Here is a 15,113-nt window from a genome sequence, read left to right on the forward strand (position 1 = left end):
CCACCACAGAATTAACTCTAAATGTCTGTTCAATTTCACTAAGTATTTCCTCTTTTTCTCTATTCAAAATCACAGCAAAGTCCTTTGCAAGCATCTCTCTCAGATCTCCTTGCACAGACTCACCCAGACCTCTGATTCTTAAAACATATTCCATTTGTTTATATTGAAGCATAAGGATCTCATCTTGAAAATTTTTCATCTCTTTTTCCATACTTTCAAATTTTTCCTCCATCAATTCCACTTTTTCTACTACTTCTTCTACACGAGAATTCAACTTTTCAAGAACAGAGGCAACTCCTTTTAAAGCCAAAACTATCTCTTGTCTCAAAGTCTTATTGTTTTCCTCTAGAATATCTTTCATTTCTCCCCTAATTTGAAGTATAACATCTCCCATCATATCTTGCAAATCCTTCACCATTGTTGACTGTAGCAAAGAAGAAGATGAGGCTATTAATTTAGGTTGTTGCGCTGATGATGACACCAAAGAAGAAGCCACTTTAGAAGCTGTAGGAATTACTGGACGCTTTGGAGCCATCTTAAAAAAATCTTTACTCCTTCTTAAAAATTGCAAAAATTAAACAAAGGAAAAAAGGAAGTTAACTCCATAAAATCAAAAAGAAAATCCTTCAAAAGGAGATCATTATAATAAAAAATAAAATATAATAATAATAAAAAAGGAGTTCAAAAAAAAAGAAAAGAGAGAAAGAAAAAAGAATAATTAAATAGAAAAAATCCATTCCATTTTTTTAAAATACAAACAGTACAAAAAACAAACCAAAAAAGTACAAAAATAATAATACTAACACTCCATTCCGATCATTAAAAATAAAACAGAAAAAAGGAAAAGGGAAAGAGAAAAAAGAAACCCCAAAAAACCTGCCGATCGCCATTCTGCCTTCCGAAAAAAAAACACCAAAAGACTTGTTGATCGCCATTTTACTTTCCCTTTCAACAAAGGAAAAAAAAATAAAAAGAGGGAATATAAAAGTAAAAATAAATCTTTGAACTTAAAATCCAAATAAAATCCAAGAAAGCAAAAACTAAATCCTCTACTCAGCTCTGTCCGCTTCTAAAAAAAAACTCACCAGTTAACTTTAATCGCGGAGGTGGTTGCAGCGGCTTGTTTTGTCCCTAGGGACAAAAGCAGCTGGGAAGCGGAGACAGTCTGAACTCCATGGGAGCACTCTTTTCACCCCCCCCAAAAAAATTGGGGGTGCATAAGAGGCTCTACCACTATTCAGACACCTCTCTACCCCCCCCTTTGCCCGGGAGGGGGTTTTTGAACCACTGAACAGCTGATGTCCACTGTTCATAGCGATTCAAACACTTACCCAGGAGGACGGCTACAAAGTAGCCGCCATCGCGTCTTATACGCCGAGTCGTCCTATATGCCGGAAAATACAGTAGATCCACAGGGAGAAAAAAAGCCAATTCTCTTAGGCTAAAATCCAAACCATAAAATGAGCCAATTACTTTAGGCTAAATCTAAATCCACAAGGAGAAAAATAAAATAAAAAGAGAAAAAGGAAAAAGTCAACTATCTTAGGCTAAAATCCAACCATAAAAATGAGCCAACTATTTTAGGCTAAATCCAAATGCTCCAGTCAGATCAAAGATATAAAAAGCCCGTGTCTCCAAATAATTCCTGTTTTAGTTATATCCAGGGTCAAATGATATAATTGTAGAGAGTCTTTTCTCATGTAAAGTCATATAAGGGCACTTTGTTTACACAAGGTGTTGTTTCAAGGTCAAAAACTTTTCAAGTTCTTTTAATAGTTGGTATTGCTGTAGCATCTCCTTTCACCACTATATGTCCTTATTCACTATATTGTCTGTATCTGGGTTTAAAATGTTTTCTTTTAAAGTTCTCTTTAAGTTATTTCCCCTGAAAATTTAATCTAAAAAGATTTTCCATGTCCTAGGAATTAAACAGTTTTTCATTAAGTGAGTCTGAGTTCCATTTTAGGTATTCTTTTATATTTCTTAAATTCCTCCCCCCTCTTGTAGTTTCTTGCTGCTTTTAACTCCCTTCTCCTCTAGTCTTTCTGGGGTCTTTACTTCGGAATTTTTTTCCAATCAGGGGATCACTCTTTCCAAGTCCATAAGGAAGAGGAATAAAAACAGTCTCACCCAGTTTCAACACATTGTTGACCATCAGCTGTTCTGCGCCACGCCACAACTCCTCACTTTTTTTAATAATAATAATAATAATAATAATAATAATAATAATAATAATAGAGTTGGAAGAGATCTTGAAGGTCATCGAGTCCAACCCCCTGCTCAGGCAGGAAACCCTATACCATTTTGGACAAATGGTTGTCCAGTCTCTTCTTAAAAACTTCCAGTGTTGGAGCATTCACTGCTTCTGGAGGCCGGTTGTTCCATTGGTTAATTGTTCTAACTGTCAGGAAGTTTCTCCTTAGTTCTAGGTTGCTTCTCTCCTTGATTAGTTTCCATCCGTTGCTTCTTGTCCTGCCCTCAGGCGCTTTGGAAAATAGCTTGACTCCCTCTTCTTTGTGGCAGCCCCTGAGATATTGGAACACTGCTATCATGTCCCCCCTCATGACTTAGACTGTCTGTGCTTACAGGCAACCTTTCTTTGTCCTTTTGAAGAGGTTCTTCAGTTCATTTGGACTGACCGCCGTCTGGGCCAAACTCCCAAAGTTTCCCTTCTTCTTCGTTGCCCCTCCAGAGAAACTTTCCGACCCCTTGGGTTCGCTGGACCAAACAAAATCAGGCTAAGAAGCTGGAGCCCCAGTTTCTTCCACCCGTTTCGTCATGGCATCAGACCGGAAGGCTGAGGATTAATTTCTTGAGATGGTTTATCTCTTTTATTTATTTTATTTTATTTATTTATTTTTAAAATTTATAAGCCGCCCCACTCCCGAAGGACTCTGGGCGGCTAACAATAAAAAACACATAAAACATAACAAAACAACAGTACAAAGACAATCATTCAGGGGTTAGGTTTTATAAACCCCAGGCCTGCTGGAAAAGCCAGGTCTTAAGTAGCTTACAGAAGACCAACAGGGTGGGAGCGGTCCTAATCTCCAGGGGGAACTGATTCCAAGACGTGGGCGCCATCACAGAGAAGGCCCTCCTCTGCGGCCCCGCCAAATGGCACTGCTTGGCCGACGGGGCCTGAAGGAGGCCCAGCCTGTGGGATCTAACCGGACGTAGGGAACTATGAGGTAGTAGGTGGTCTCGCAAATAGCCTGGCCCTGAGCCATATAGGGCTTTAAAGGTAATGACCAACACCTTGAATTGGACCCAGAGACCAATAGGCAACCAGTGCAGCTCACGGAGGATAGGTGTAACGTGGGTGTATCGAGGAGCAGCCACTATCACTCGCACGGCTGCATTCTGGACCAACTGTAGTCTCCGAATACTTTTCAAGGGTAGCCCCCTTTGAAAAGCTACTGTGAGTAAGTAGGAATTTTTAGATCCCTTATGGGAGCCAGAAAGAAAAACCAAAGAATCCAGTGTAACAGGACTTCAAATACAGGTGAACCAAATATCAACCGCTTCTAGATAATTCTATTCTATATTTAGAAATTGAACTCTGAATGTTTCCTCTTCTTCCTCTGCCCTCAATTCATATTCAATTAACAATTTGTACCCATTGAGTATGCTTTTTTAAAATATTTTAGTTCTCTCCTTTCTAATTTTAGGGTTTACACATACACACAAAGACACAAAGACAAAATATAGTATCTCTGGAAATACAGGAATAATAATATTTCTTGCTGGCATTTCCTTTATTGTATGCAGGGGACAATTTTTGATACATAAGGATCCGCAGCTGGAGAATTTCACTATTGGAATGAGGTTATGCAAAGTAATTTTAATGCAAGAATGACTTAAAACACAGGAAAAAACATAGAGAAAAAAAGAGGTGTAATATCTTATTTATCGCTCATCAAAAATTATCTTGGCACTAGAGTAAAGTTCAAATGTAAGGGTTAATAGAAGAGAAAAATGGAAGCTTCTGTTTTAGTAGAATTCTAGTTGAAAAGCAGAACTGTAATTGAAACTCATACATTTTGTTAATATACTGCCTCTTTTTAAAAAAATAATTAAATGCTTTTTTTTTTCCAAAACAATGGCACAGTTTCCCAGTGTTATCATTTTGGCATTTCTCCATTGTGCAATTTTAGTTAAAATAACTGATAGGACAAAAAATGTTATTTAATACTATTTTATGATATTGTTTGACTTCTAGAAGAAGCTTTATATGAAGTTCTAATGACTTCTAACACACTAATTGGTGGTACAGTGGTTAGAATGCAGTACTGCAGGCTACTTCTGCTGAATGCCGGCTGACTGTAGTTCGACAGTTTGATCCTGACCAGCTCAAGGTTGACTCAGCCTTCCATCTTTCTGAGGTCGGTAAAATGAGAGCCCAGATTGTTGGAGGCAATAGGCTGACTCTGTAAACCACATAGAGAGGGCTATAAAGCACTGTTAAGTGGTATCTAAATCTTAAGTGCTATTGCTATTGCTACAGTATTGCTAATTCATAATTTTCCTTCCCCACTGTACTTTGTTTTCCATACTTCTCATATTTAGACATAAAGACTAACTACCCAATCCACCAGAGCGGGGAGGGAGGGACTGTGTGGGTCCTCTTTCCTAAGAAAGTCCATCTAGCAAGAACAAAAAGGGTATACCTGTCCACTAAGTATTTGCAATCTTTACAACCTTCAAAGAAATTAGGCCCTAAATTTGTAGGATCTTTCCCTGTCAAGCACGTCATCAACCCTATGACGGTTGAATTGGACTTGCCCCCAAAAAAACCTATGGGAAATCCACCCTGTTTTCCACTGCAGCTCACTAAAAATGGAGGTTACCTCTAACCTTAGGCCTCTTGCACCTCAGGTGTCCAGGCCTATCATGGCTGAGGGTGAACAACACTTTGAAATTCGAGATATTTTGGATTCTTGAAAACATCATGGGGTGACACAGTACCTAGTAGCCTGGAAGGATCTCCCTTCTGCCCAGAATGAGTGGGTGTACAAGAAACATGTTAGAGCCCCTAGACTTCTCAAATGTTTCCATGCTAAATATCCTGATAAACCTGATTGATATGTCTGTATTGTCTATTTTCCCTTCCCTTTTCTGTTTTCTAGGTGGAATTCCCTTTCTTCTGGGGGGGGCATATGTCAGGCCCCCAAGTCCTTATTGTTTTCCCTACATATGTGCTCTTGTTTGGGGCCTGCCATTCTATTGGGAGGGGGGAATTTTCTTTCTCTTGGGATAACTTTTGCTTTCTGCTTTTCCTCTCCCGCCCCTATCCACTTGAGAGATGATTGTGTCTTCCTTATCAGGGAGACAGCTATGGAGAAACGAAACTGGAGAAGACCTTGAGATGCACATCAACTGTGCCAGTTACCCAAACATCATACCACCTGCGGATTGGCTGGTTTTCAAATGGACACTATGACTTTGGTGGGAGGAGGAACATTGCTAGTTTAACTATACTGTTTAAGCAGAATTTCCTCCAGATCTCGCCTTGACTTCCCTACTGTCACTAACCCCTAATAAAAGTTCCTTTTGAGACAATGCCTGTTTCAAGAGTTCTGCTTTCTTGGGTGGTTAGCTGAGGTAGGTCCTTACAGATATGGAGTTCATAAAGTGGATTGTCTGGTTGTTGTTGCCAGGGAGATGTTATTGCTTTTTGTGTAGGGTTTTTATCCTTGTAAGCCACCCAGAGTCACTGAGAGTGAGTTGGGCAGCCATATAAATTGTCTTAAGTAAATAAATAAAAGTGCTTTATACGTTAATCTTATAACTGCTCACCTCTAAGAGCTACGTGTTCTACATTTGGACTGGGATCACAGTGTGCCCTGAACATGCCATCATGAGCTACAATTGTGAAGTTGGTGAACTCTTTCTAGTTGTCTTCCCTTCTTCAAGAGAAGAAAACACTCGGCTGGGAAATTGTGAGCATTCTAGACCAAGCCAAGTCCAAAAATGATAGAGACTTCCTGGAAGCCTAGGATTCAAACAAATCAGTCATCAACCAGCACACAAAGATAAACAATGTCTACATACCATCCAAAGAGACAATCAAAAAAGCCATTTCCTCAGCAGCAATCCACACCCAGCTGAGCAGAGATTAACATCAAGATTAAGACTAAGACAACAATCAAGAACTAAATCAAGGAACAATCACTTCAGACAAACAAACTAACATGAAATAACAACCTAAGATTAACAACACTGACAGAGCAAGCCGCTAGTATACAAAAAGAAAGCAAACCCTCCTAGCATTGATGAGATTAGTTTGGTAATGAAATGCCTGCAAGAAAACAACCAAGTTCAGAGAGCACCAAGGACCCCACAAATATGAAGCTGGTGGATTCTTTCGAGTTATCTTCCCTTCCCTTCTTCAAGAGAAAACACTTGGTCCACCTTTCAGCCTTCTGAATGCTGCCTGAACTTCCTTATTCCGCAAAGTGTAAATAAGAGGATTCAACATTGGTGTGACAACATTACAGAAAATTTGGATGGGGGTGGCTAGAATGTCACTGAGAGAAGGCTGGGTGTAGAGAAGAGCACAAGGTCCAAAGAAGAAACAAACCACCATCAGATGCGATGCACAAGTGGAGGCTGCCTTCCTCCGGCTTTCTGCTGACTGCATTTTCAGTATGGAAATGGAAATCCTAACATAGGAGGTGAGGATAAGGAAGAAACAAGCCATGGGCACCACCCCAATGTTGGTGAAGCTCACTGTTTCAATGATGTAGGTGTCTGCACAAGCCAACTTGACCACAGGGAAAATGTCACACAGGAAATAGTCTACCTCGTTAGACCGGCAGTAGGGTAGCGTGAAGGTCAAACTGGTCAAGATAGTGGCATGGAAGGAGCTGGTGAACCAGGTGCCAGCTGCCAGGAGGGCACAAACTTTCCGATTCATGATGATGGAGTACTGCAGTGGGTGACAGATGGCCGCATAGCGATCATATGCCATGACGGTGTAGAGAAGGCATTCGGTGCTTCCTAAGAAATGGTAGAAGAACACCTGACACATGCAGCCACCCAGAGAGATGATGCGGCTCCCTGCCCAAAGGTTGGCCAAGAATTTTGGGGTGCTGATGGAGGAGAAGCCAAGATCAACCACAGAGAGATTGCAGAGGAACCAGTACATGGGCGTATGGAGGCGGGCGTCCGAAATGACAGCCGTGAGGATAAGTAGATTGCCAGTTAACGTGAGAAGGTAGAAGGACAAGAAGACCACAAACAGGATGTTCTGCAGGTCTTCGGTGTGGGGAATCCCCAGGAGAATGAATTCCAGAATGACTGTATGGTTGGGCATTATATTTAGCCCCTTCCTGTGAAGATAAGAAAACACAAAGGATATTCAATCTTTTTTTTTTCTCTTCCAAATCACATTTTATTTCAGAGAATTTCTTACTGATTTGTCCCAAACTGCTTTTTTGAAAGTCCAGTTGCCTTTTGGAAAACAGCCCCTTTAGGATAATCATAACTAATATGATTGATAATCTCCATAGACATCTTTAATGACTTAATGATGAGGGGGATGGAAGTCTCTTTTGCTAAACAGTTGTTTTCTGGATGCTTCCTGGATGCTTCCATTCTTAGCCTCCTTCACTATCTCTTTCTTTCGAGAGGAAGATCTGGAGAACTTTCTTAACTTCTGGAGCCCAGATCTTTATTGTTATCAAGACACTTTCAAGGGTGACCCCTGTTGAACTAGGATCACTGGTAACAGAACAAAAGACAATTTCTCTCCTTCTGACTCATTTTATTTCTTTCTGAAGAAGAAGAAGAAGAAGAAGAAGAAGAAGAAGAAGAAGAAGAAGAAGAAGAAGAAGAAGAAGAAGAAGAAGAAGAAGAAGAAGAAGAAGAAGAAGAAGAAGAAGAAGAAGAAGAAGAAGAAGAAGAAGAAGAAGAAGAAGAAGAAGAAGAAGAAGAAGAAGAAGAAGAAGAAGAAGAAGAAGAAGAAGAAGAAGAAGAAGTGGCTTTGGAAGAATATCTGAAGAACAATGATGAAGATGCACTGAAATTAATATATCAGGAAGGCTTACTAACTACTGGAGAGACCAAACTGGCCTACAAGAAAGACCAAATGAAGAACAGAATAGAGGCATGGGAAGACAAAGCACTACATGGCCAATACATTAAAAAAATAGCTGGGAAAGCAGATAATAACAAGACCTGGCAATGGCTAAGAGCAGGAAAATTGAAGAAAGAGACCGAGGGACTAATTCTGGCTGCACAAGACCAAGCCTTAAGGACAAATGCATACAAAGTCAAAATTGAGAAGACAGCAACAGACAGTAAGTGCCGCCTATGCAAAGAAGCTGAAGAAACAGTGGACCACTTGGTAAGCTGTTGCAAGAAGATTGCACAGACTGACTACAAGGAGCGGCATGACAAAGTAGCAACAATGGTGCATTGGAAGATCTGCAAAAAATATCATTTGCCTGTAAGCAAAAACTGGTGGGATCATAAAATAGAGAAAGTCATAGAAAATGATAAAATTAAACTGCTCTGGGACTTCAGAATTCAAACAGACAAGCACCTGCAACATAACACCCCAGACTTAACAATTGTCGATAAGAAAGACAAAAAAGTCTGGATAGTGGACGTGGCAGTGCCTGGAGACAGCAGAATAGAAGAGAAAGAACTGGAGAAGATAACAAAATACAAAGACCTACAAATAGAAATAGAAAGACTGTGGCAAAAGCAAGCAAGGGTAGTACCAATAGTATAGGCTCCTTGGGTGCAATCCCAAAACAACTGGAGCACCACTTGAACACCATTGGCATTGACAAATTCGCTATTAGTCAATTGCAAAAGGCGGCCTTACTAGGAACTGCTTCCATCCTGCGACGATATCTGTAATACCATCAAACATCCACATCTGCCTATCCAGGTCCTGGGTAAGGACTCGATAGGTAGACAAAATGCCAAATCCAGTCTGAACATCTGGCTGACTGTGCGATGATCCATAATAATAATAATAATAATAATAATAATAATAATAAAGTTGGAAGGGACCTTGGAGGTCATTGAGTCCAACCCCCTGCTCAGGGAGGAAACCCTACACCATTTTGGGCAAATGGCTGTCCAGTTTCTTCTTAAAAACTTCCAGTGTTGGAGCATTCACCGCTTCTGGAGGCAGGTTGTTCCACTGGTTAATTGTTCTAACTGTCAGGAAGTTTCTCCTTAGTTCTACGTTGCTTCTGCCCTTGATCAGTTTCTTTACTGGACTTCTCTCAGTACTTTTCTGCAGCCCAGATAAAAGATCTCCTTACATTTTTAGTTCATCACAACCACCCTGGAGAACAGGACACATCCAATAGTTTCAATATGAAGCAAAAATCAAGAACACCGGGACATAACTTCAAATTGATAGGAGGGAAGATCAAAAATAATGTTAGAAAGCATTACTTCACAGCAAGAGTGATGGAAGCTTGGAACTAACTTCCAGCAGAGTTAATGGGTCAGTCATCGGTAACTGAGTTTGAACACGCTTTGGGATAAACACATGTCCATCATCTGACAAAAAATATAAAAATAAACTCAAAGGGCAGATTCGATGCCCAATAGGTTTTTTTTCCTGCCATCAATTTTCTACTTTTCTATATCCCAAAATTAGTTTCTAGACCTGACAAAGATTTCACAAACAGAAACACGGCAAACAGAGAGACGAGAGAGAGAGAGAGAGAGAGAGACAGACAGACAGACAGAGAGACAGAGACAGAGATAGATAGAGAGAGAGGCAGAAAGAGAGAGAGAGAGAGAGAGAGAGAGAGAGAGAGACTTTATAAACAGTAGCAGAAAAATAAAGCCCTTCTCATAAGGAAGCCTTGACAAAAAAAGAGAAAAACGCTAAAAATAAAAGAAAAATACAAGAAGCTGGTCCTTACCTTGCATGGAGGAAAGAAATGAAGTTAATACATGATGACTAATTTTCTTTGTTTGATTCCATTCCCTGAAAGTATATTCTATGCTTATGAACTACAAGCCTATATTTTTTGATCAGACGGGACTTTCATATATATATATATATATCCATAAAAGAATCTGCATTGACCTTGGAGCAATGCAGCTTCGCTGGAGATATGCTTTTCCAGTTTTAAAAAGCTTTATGAACGTCTGCCTTGTGCTAAGGTCCATATAGCTTCTGTATCTCTCTACAGGGAACCTGGAGAAATCCCAGCCATCTTATCCCATGAGCAAACCTATCAATGTTGCATCAGTTGTTTGGAAGAGAAATGTAACCCCCTGGGAGACTTAGCTAACGATGGAGGTCTTGTGCTCTTTAGAGATATTCCTTCCATTCCACTTGTGGCATACTTTCCATGTTACATAGAAGTCCTAGTACCACTGCATCCAGTTTTGGTCACCACGATGTAAAAAAGATGTTGAGACTCTAGAAAGAGTACAGAGAAGAGCAACAAAGATGATTAGGAGACTGGAGGCTAAAACATATAAGGAACGGTTGCTAGAATTGGGGATGTCTAGTTTAACGAAGAGAAGGACAAGGGGGGACATGATAGCAGTATTCCAATATCTCAGGGGCTGCCATAAAGAAGAGGGAATTAAGCTATTTTCCAAAGCACCTGAAGGCAGGACAAGAAGCAACGGGTGGAAACTAATCAAGGAGAGAAGCAACCTAGAACTAAGAAGAAACTTCCTGACAGTGAGAACAATTAATCAGTGGAACAGCCTGCCTCCAGAAGCAGTAAATGCTCCAACACTGGAAGTTTTTAAGAAGAGACTGGACAGCCATTTGTCCGAAATGGTGTAGGGTTTCCTGCCCGAGCAGGGGGTTGGACTAGATGACCTCCAAGGTCCCTTCCAACTTTACTACTATTATTATTATTACTTATAATCAACCAGGCCATCTTCTGAATAAGATAGCAGTGTTCACCCCAGGCATCAGGGTTTGTTTTTTTTTATCAGTGGGAGACAGCAAACTGAAAACAAGATTCCAGGTTCCTGAAAATCTGATGACCAGTTCATGGAGCAGTGATGTCAGAGATGAAGATGGACGTCTTTAGAATATAAAATGCAGCCATCTTTTTCCAGACTTCAAAAGAAACAAAGGACAATTTTAAAAAATGGATATTGGAAGTTGAAGAAAGAAAGAAAGAGAGAGAGAGAGAGAGGGAGGGAGGGAGGGAAGGAAGGAAGGAAGGAAGGAAGGAAGGAAGGAAGGAAGGAAGGAAAGAGAGAAAGAAAGAAAGAAAGAAAGAAAGAAAGAAAGAAAGAAAGAAAGAAAGAAAGAAAGAAAGAAAGAAAGAAAGAAAGATGGGGAGAAGGAGAGGGAGAGAGAAAGAAGGGAGGGAGGGAGGAAGGAAGGAAGGAAGGAAGGAAGGAAGGAAGGAAGGAAGGAAGGAAGGAAGGAAGGAAGGAAGGAAGGAAGGAAGGAAGGAAATTCTGAGAGTTGAAGTTCATACAAAATGGCAGGAGAATTCTGAAGTTAAAGTCCACTCATGCTGGCTGGAGGATTCCAGGAGTTGAAATCCATGCAAACTAAAGTTGCCACAGTTGAGAAACACTGCCCTAAACTAAACTGTTTCTCCTTCTCCCAAAATTACACCCCACTCACCCAGTCTCAAAATTCATCCCCCACTAACATAAAAACCTTTTAGTGATGTGTTTATCCTGAGCATCAAACTCTAGAGAGGCTTGGCACCTACACAGATCCACAACGGAAGGTGGGGGGAAAAAAACACCACAGAGATCTCCACAGAAATTTTCATTGCCACCCCAAATTTTCACCACCCTGGTAAGATTGCAGGCAAGCTGTACTCTTTCTTTTGTTCTAAAGATCATTTTTGAACTAAGGCCAGCTTGCTTCCTGCTGCTGTGTCTCTCACAGCACAGAAGTACACACCAGCATCTTTCAGCCTCGCTACGTCTCTTGTAAGTTTGCTCAAGCGGGATTTTTGGTCCACGTCCATCGTAAATCTGCCAGGAAGATCCAATTTTCCATTATAGTTGGCCCCCAGAAATGTGAGGACTCCACCAGTTTGCTTGTACCAATACATGTTGTTAATGACAGTGATGTTGTGAGTGCACTTTAAGACAATCTCCTCTTTTTCCATGAGGATCAGTTGCTCGGATTGGAACACTTGGCTGGAGACAAGATGGAGAACTTCTGTGAGTAAAGAGAAGATCAATATTTTTATTTCTTCAGCCTCCTCAGCATCATTTGGCGTAAATTTGAGATGAGCATGCTACAAGATCTATTTCTGCCTTTCCCCCAACTGAAAAAAAATAATCCTGTGAGGTAGGTCAGGGTGAGAATCAAGGACTGACCCCAAGCCACCCAGTGGCTGAAAGAGCAAACTTGGTCCAAGTCTAACAAGAGATTGGACAACCATTTGTCCAAAATGGTATAGATTTCCTGCTTAAGCAAGGGCTAGAATTTCTCCAAGATCTCTTCTAACTCTTTTATTTTGTTATTATTGCGATAAGAATGCACAATCCTTTTTACTATGCCCCCCAAATCACAAGAATAAAGCTCGGGAGGAAAAAAATACAGAAATAATGTTTCACTCTTGAAACCCCTGGCTATTGTGAAAAGCGGAAATATTGCCTCAAGTCTGCCTGTTTATTAAAAGTGCTGTGCTAAAACTAATAGACAAACTGTAGAGAACAGGGTGAAACCAAACACATTTGTTTGACAGGATTAAAACCCAAGGAAACCAGTATTTTAGACCCATTGCTAGCCTCTGCGAAACAAGCTAAACAAATCTAATAACAGAAGCATACAAAGCAAGCCTCCAAATTACGAAATGCCATAAAACTGTGGAAAAATCCTTGTACTCATCAAAACAAATTGACAGCTGTCCCAGAACTACATGCTGTTGTTGGTTCTGCTCATCATTAAAACTTCCTTCCTAAGCATTCCACAGTTGACTGACCCAAGAGGAAGAGGAGAGTGAAGAACATCCTTGTGGAGGAAAGTAATTTCCCTGAAATGATGAGGACTCACAATCACGCCTAAGACTTCAAGAAAGGATCCATTTGATCAGGACTGCGAGACAAGCAATGGGAGGAGAAATTCAGATGAGTTTCTCCCCACCACATGCCCCTATCATCAACTGGAGGTAGTCTTCTCATGAGCCTGGTTTGCTTTGAAATCAAAACAATGCTGGGCGTTCTAGTATGGCTTTTGGAACTGGCATATAACATATTTCTATCAGAATTCAAGGGTCAGGATGAAGAATTTGAATTAAACAAAAAACCTCCATTACTTGCTTTTGATTGCTGGTGACCTCACTGATGCTTTCTTTCTTTCTTTCTTTCTTTCTTTCTTTCTTTCTTTCTGTCTGTCTGTCTGTCTGTCTGTCTGTCTGTCTTTCTTCTTTCCTTCCTTCCTTCCTTCCTCTCTCTTTCTCTCTGTCTCTGTTTCTCTCTGTCTCTGTTTCTGTCTGTTTGTCTGTCTGTTTCTCTCTCTCTCTCTCTCTCTCTCTCTCTCTCTCTCTCTCTCTCTCTCTCTCTCTCTCTTCTTTAGTCAGAATCAGAATAGAGCTGGGAGGGACTTTGGAGGTCTTCTAGTCCAGCCCCCTGCTCAAGCTGAAAATCCTATATTATTTCAGACAAGTAACTGTCCAAGCTGTTGCACTGGTTAATTGCCCTCACTGTTAGGAAGTTTCTCCAGAATTCCAGGTTCCTTGTCTCCTTGATTAGTTTCCATCCGTTGCTTCTTGTCCTGCCTTCAGGTGCTTTGGAGAATAGCTTGACTCCCTCTTCTTTGGGGCAATCCCTGAGATATTGGAACACTTCTATCATGTCACCCCTCAAACTAGAAATACCCAATTCTTTGTATGTTTTAGCCTTCAATCCCCTGATCCCTTTTCTTTCTTTCTTTCTTTCTTTCTTTCTTTCTTTCTTTCTTTCTTTCTTTCTTTCTTTCCTTCCTTCCTTCCTTCCTTCCTCCCTCCCTCCCTCCTTCCCTCCCTCCCTCCCTTCCTTCCTTCCTTCTTCTTTTCTTTCTTTCTTTCTTTCTTTCTTTCTTTCTTTCTCTTTCTTTCTTTCTTTCTTTCTTTCTCTTTCTTTCCTTCCCCCCTTCCTTCCTTCTTCTTTTTTCTTTCTTTCTTTCTTTCCTTCTTTCCTTCTTTCTTTTCTTTCTTTCTTTCTTTCTCTCTTTCTTTTGTCTCTCTTTCTTCACTTCTTTTCTTTCCCCCATACTCCTTCTTCCTTCTATTTCCCCCACAACAAGAAACCTGTGAGGTGGGTTGGGCTGAGAGGGAGAGGTATTGCTCCTAAATAAATAAGCATGCAATAAAGTTTGATGGAGGTCCTTCATTTGCATGTCTTTCTTGCTGGGGGGGGGGGTAATGAACTGTGATTGCTCTGAACTTTATAGGAACCCGTCAACCAACTGGCAGAAGCCAGATCTACAAAACTGCAGGAGGCCAGAACAAAACTGGCTAATGGGTGTGGTCATTGTGTCTTGCAAATTTGCTTATTTATTTATTTATTTAGGAAATTTATATGGCTCCCCTACTGGTTCACAGAGACTCTAGGCAGCTTGCAAGCAACAAGAATATAATATAGAAAATAAAAATAAATAAATAAACAATAACTTCCCCACCCTCCATCCCCATTCTGTGACAACACATTCCTGTTATTCCTTGTTCCTCTCTTTTTCCAGCCCTTGTAAATTTTCTTTCTGGCTTTGAGAAGCCAAATTTTGTGATACTTTCCTGCCCTCTAGTGGTGAGTTGAGACATTTCTCAACACGATGTCAAACGACAGGTAGCCTTAGGTAGGTAGACTTCACCACAATTAGGATAGGAACGTTCGTCATTAAGTGGCACTGTCATTAAGTGAGGCATCATGTGACCTTTTTTTATGCTTTTTTGGTTAAGCAAGGCAGCACATCATCGTGACTCGTGACCTTTCCTGCTGGCTTCCCCCATTGACTTTGCTTGTGATCCAATATTATTATTATTATGGATCATCGCACAGTCAGCCAGATGTTCAGACTGGATTTGGCATTTTGTCTACCTATCGAGTCCTTACCCAGGACCTGGGATAGGCAGATGTGGATGTTTGATGTTATTACAGATATCATCGCAGGATGGAAGCAGTTCCTAGTAAGGCTGCCTTTTGCAATTGAC

General features: G+C 40.6%; 1 protein-coding gene and 1 gene segment (V, D, J or C); both read right to left on the reverse strand.

Moving 5' to 3' along the window:
* Positions 1–6,391: 6,391 nt before the first annotated feature.
* Positions 6,392–7,318, reverse strand: LOC120302030 (olfactory receptor 958-like). The gene has a single exon (XM_039329947.1). The coding sequence runs from the start codon at positions 7,316–7,318 to the stop codon at positions 6,392–6,394; it is 927 nt and encodes a 308-aa protein (XP_039185881.1).
* Positions 7,319–11,810: 4,492 nt separating this feature from the next.
* LOC120302003 lies at positions 11,811–13,004 on the reverse strand. The segment is given in 2 exon segments: positions 11,811–12,139; positions 12,909–13,004. Coding segments are annotated over 2 exon segments (357 nt in total).
* Positions 13,005–15,113: the final 2,109 nt, after the last annotated feature.

The sequence above is a fragment of the Crotalus tigris genome, unplaced genomic scaffold (genome assembly GCF_016545835.1).
Source record: "Crotalus tigris isolate CLP2741 ecotype Arizona unplaced genomic scaffold, ASM1654583v1 scf7180000024422.1470167, whole genome shotgun sequence".
In the NCBI taxonomy this organism is placed as follows: Eukaryota; Metazoa; Chordata; class Lepidosauria; order Squamata; family Viperidae; genus Crotalus; species Crotalus tigris.

Excerpts from the sequence above, each read along its gene's own strand:
- LOC120302030 (XM_039329947.1), bottom strand. The coding sequence starts at position 7,318 with ATGCCCAACCATACAGTCATTCTGGAATTCATTCTCCTGGGGATTCCC.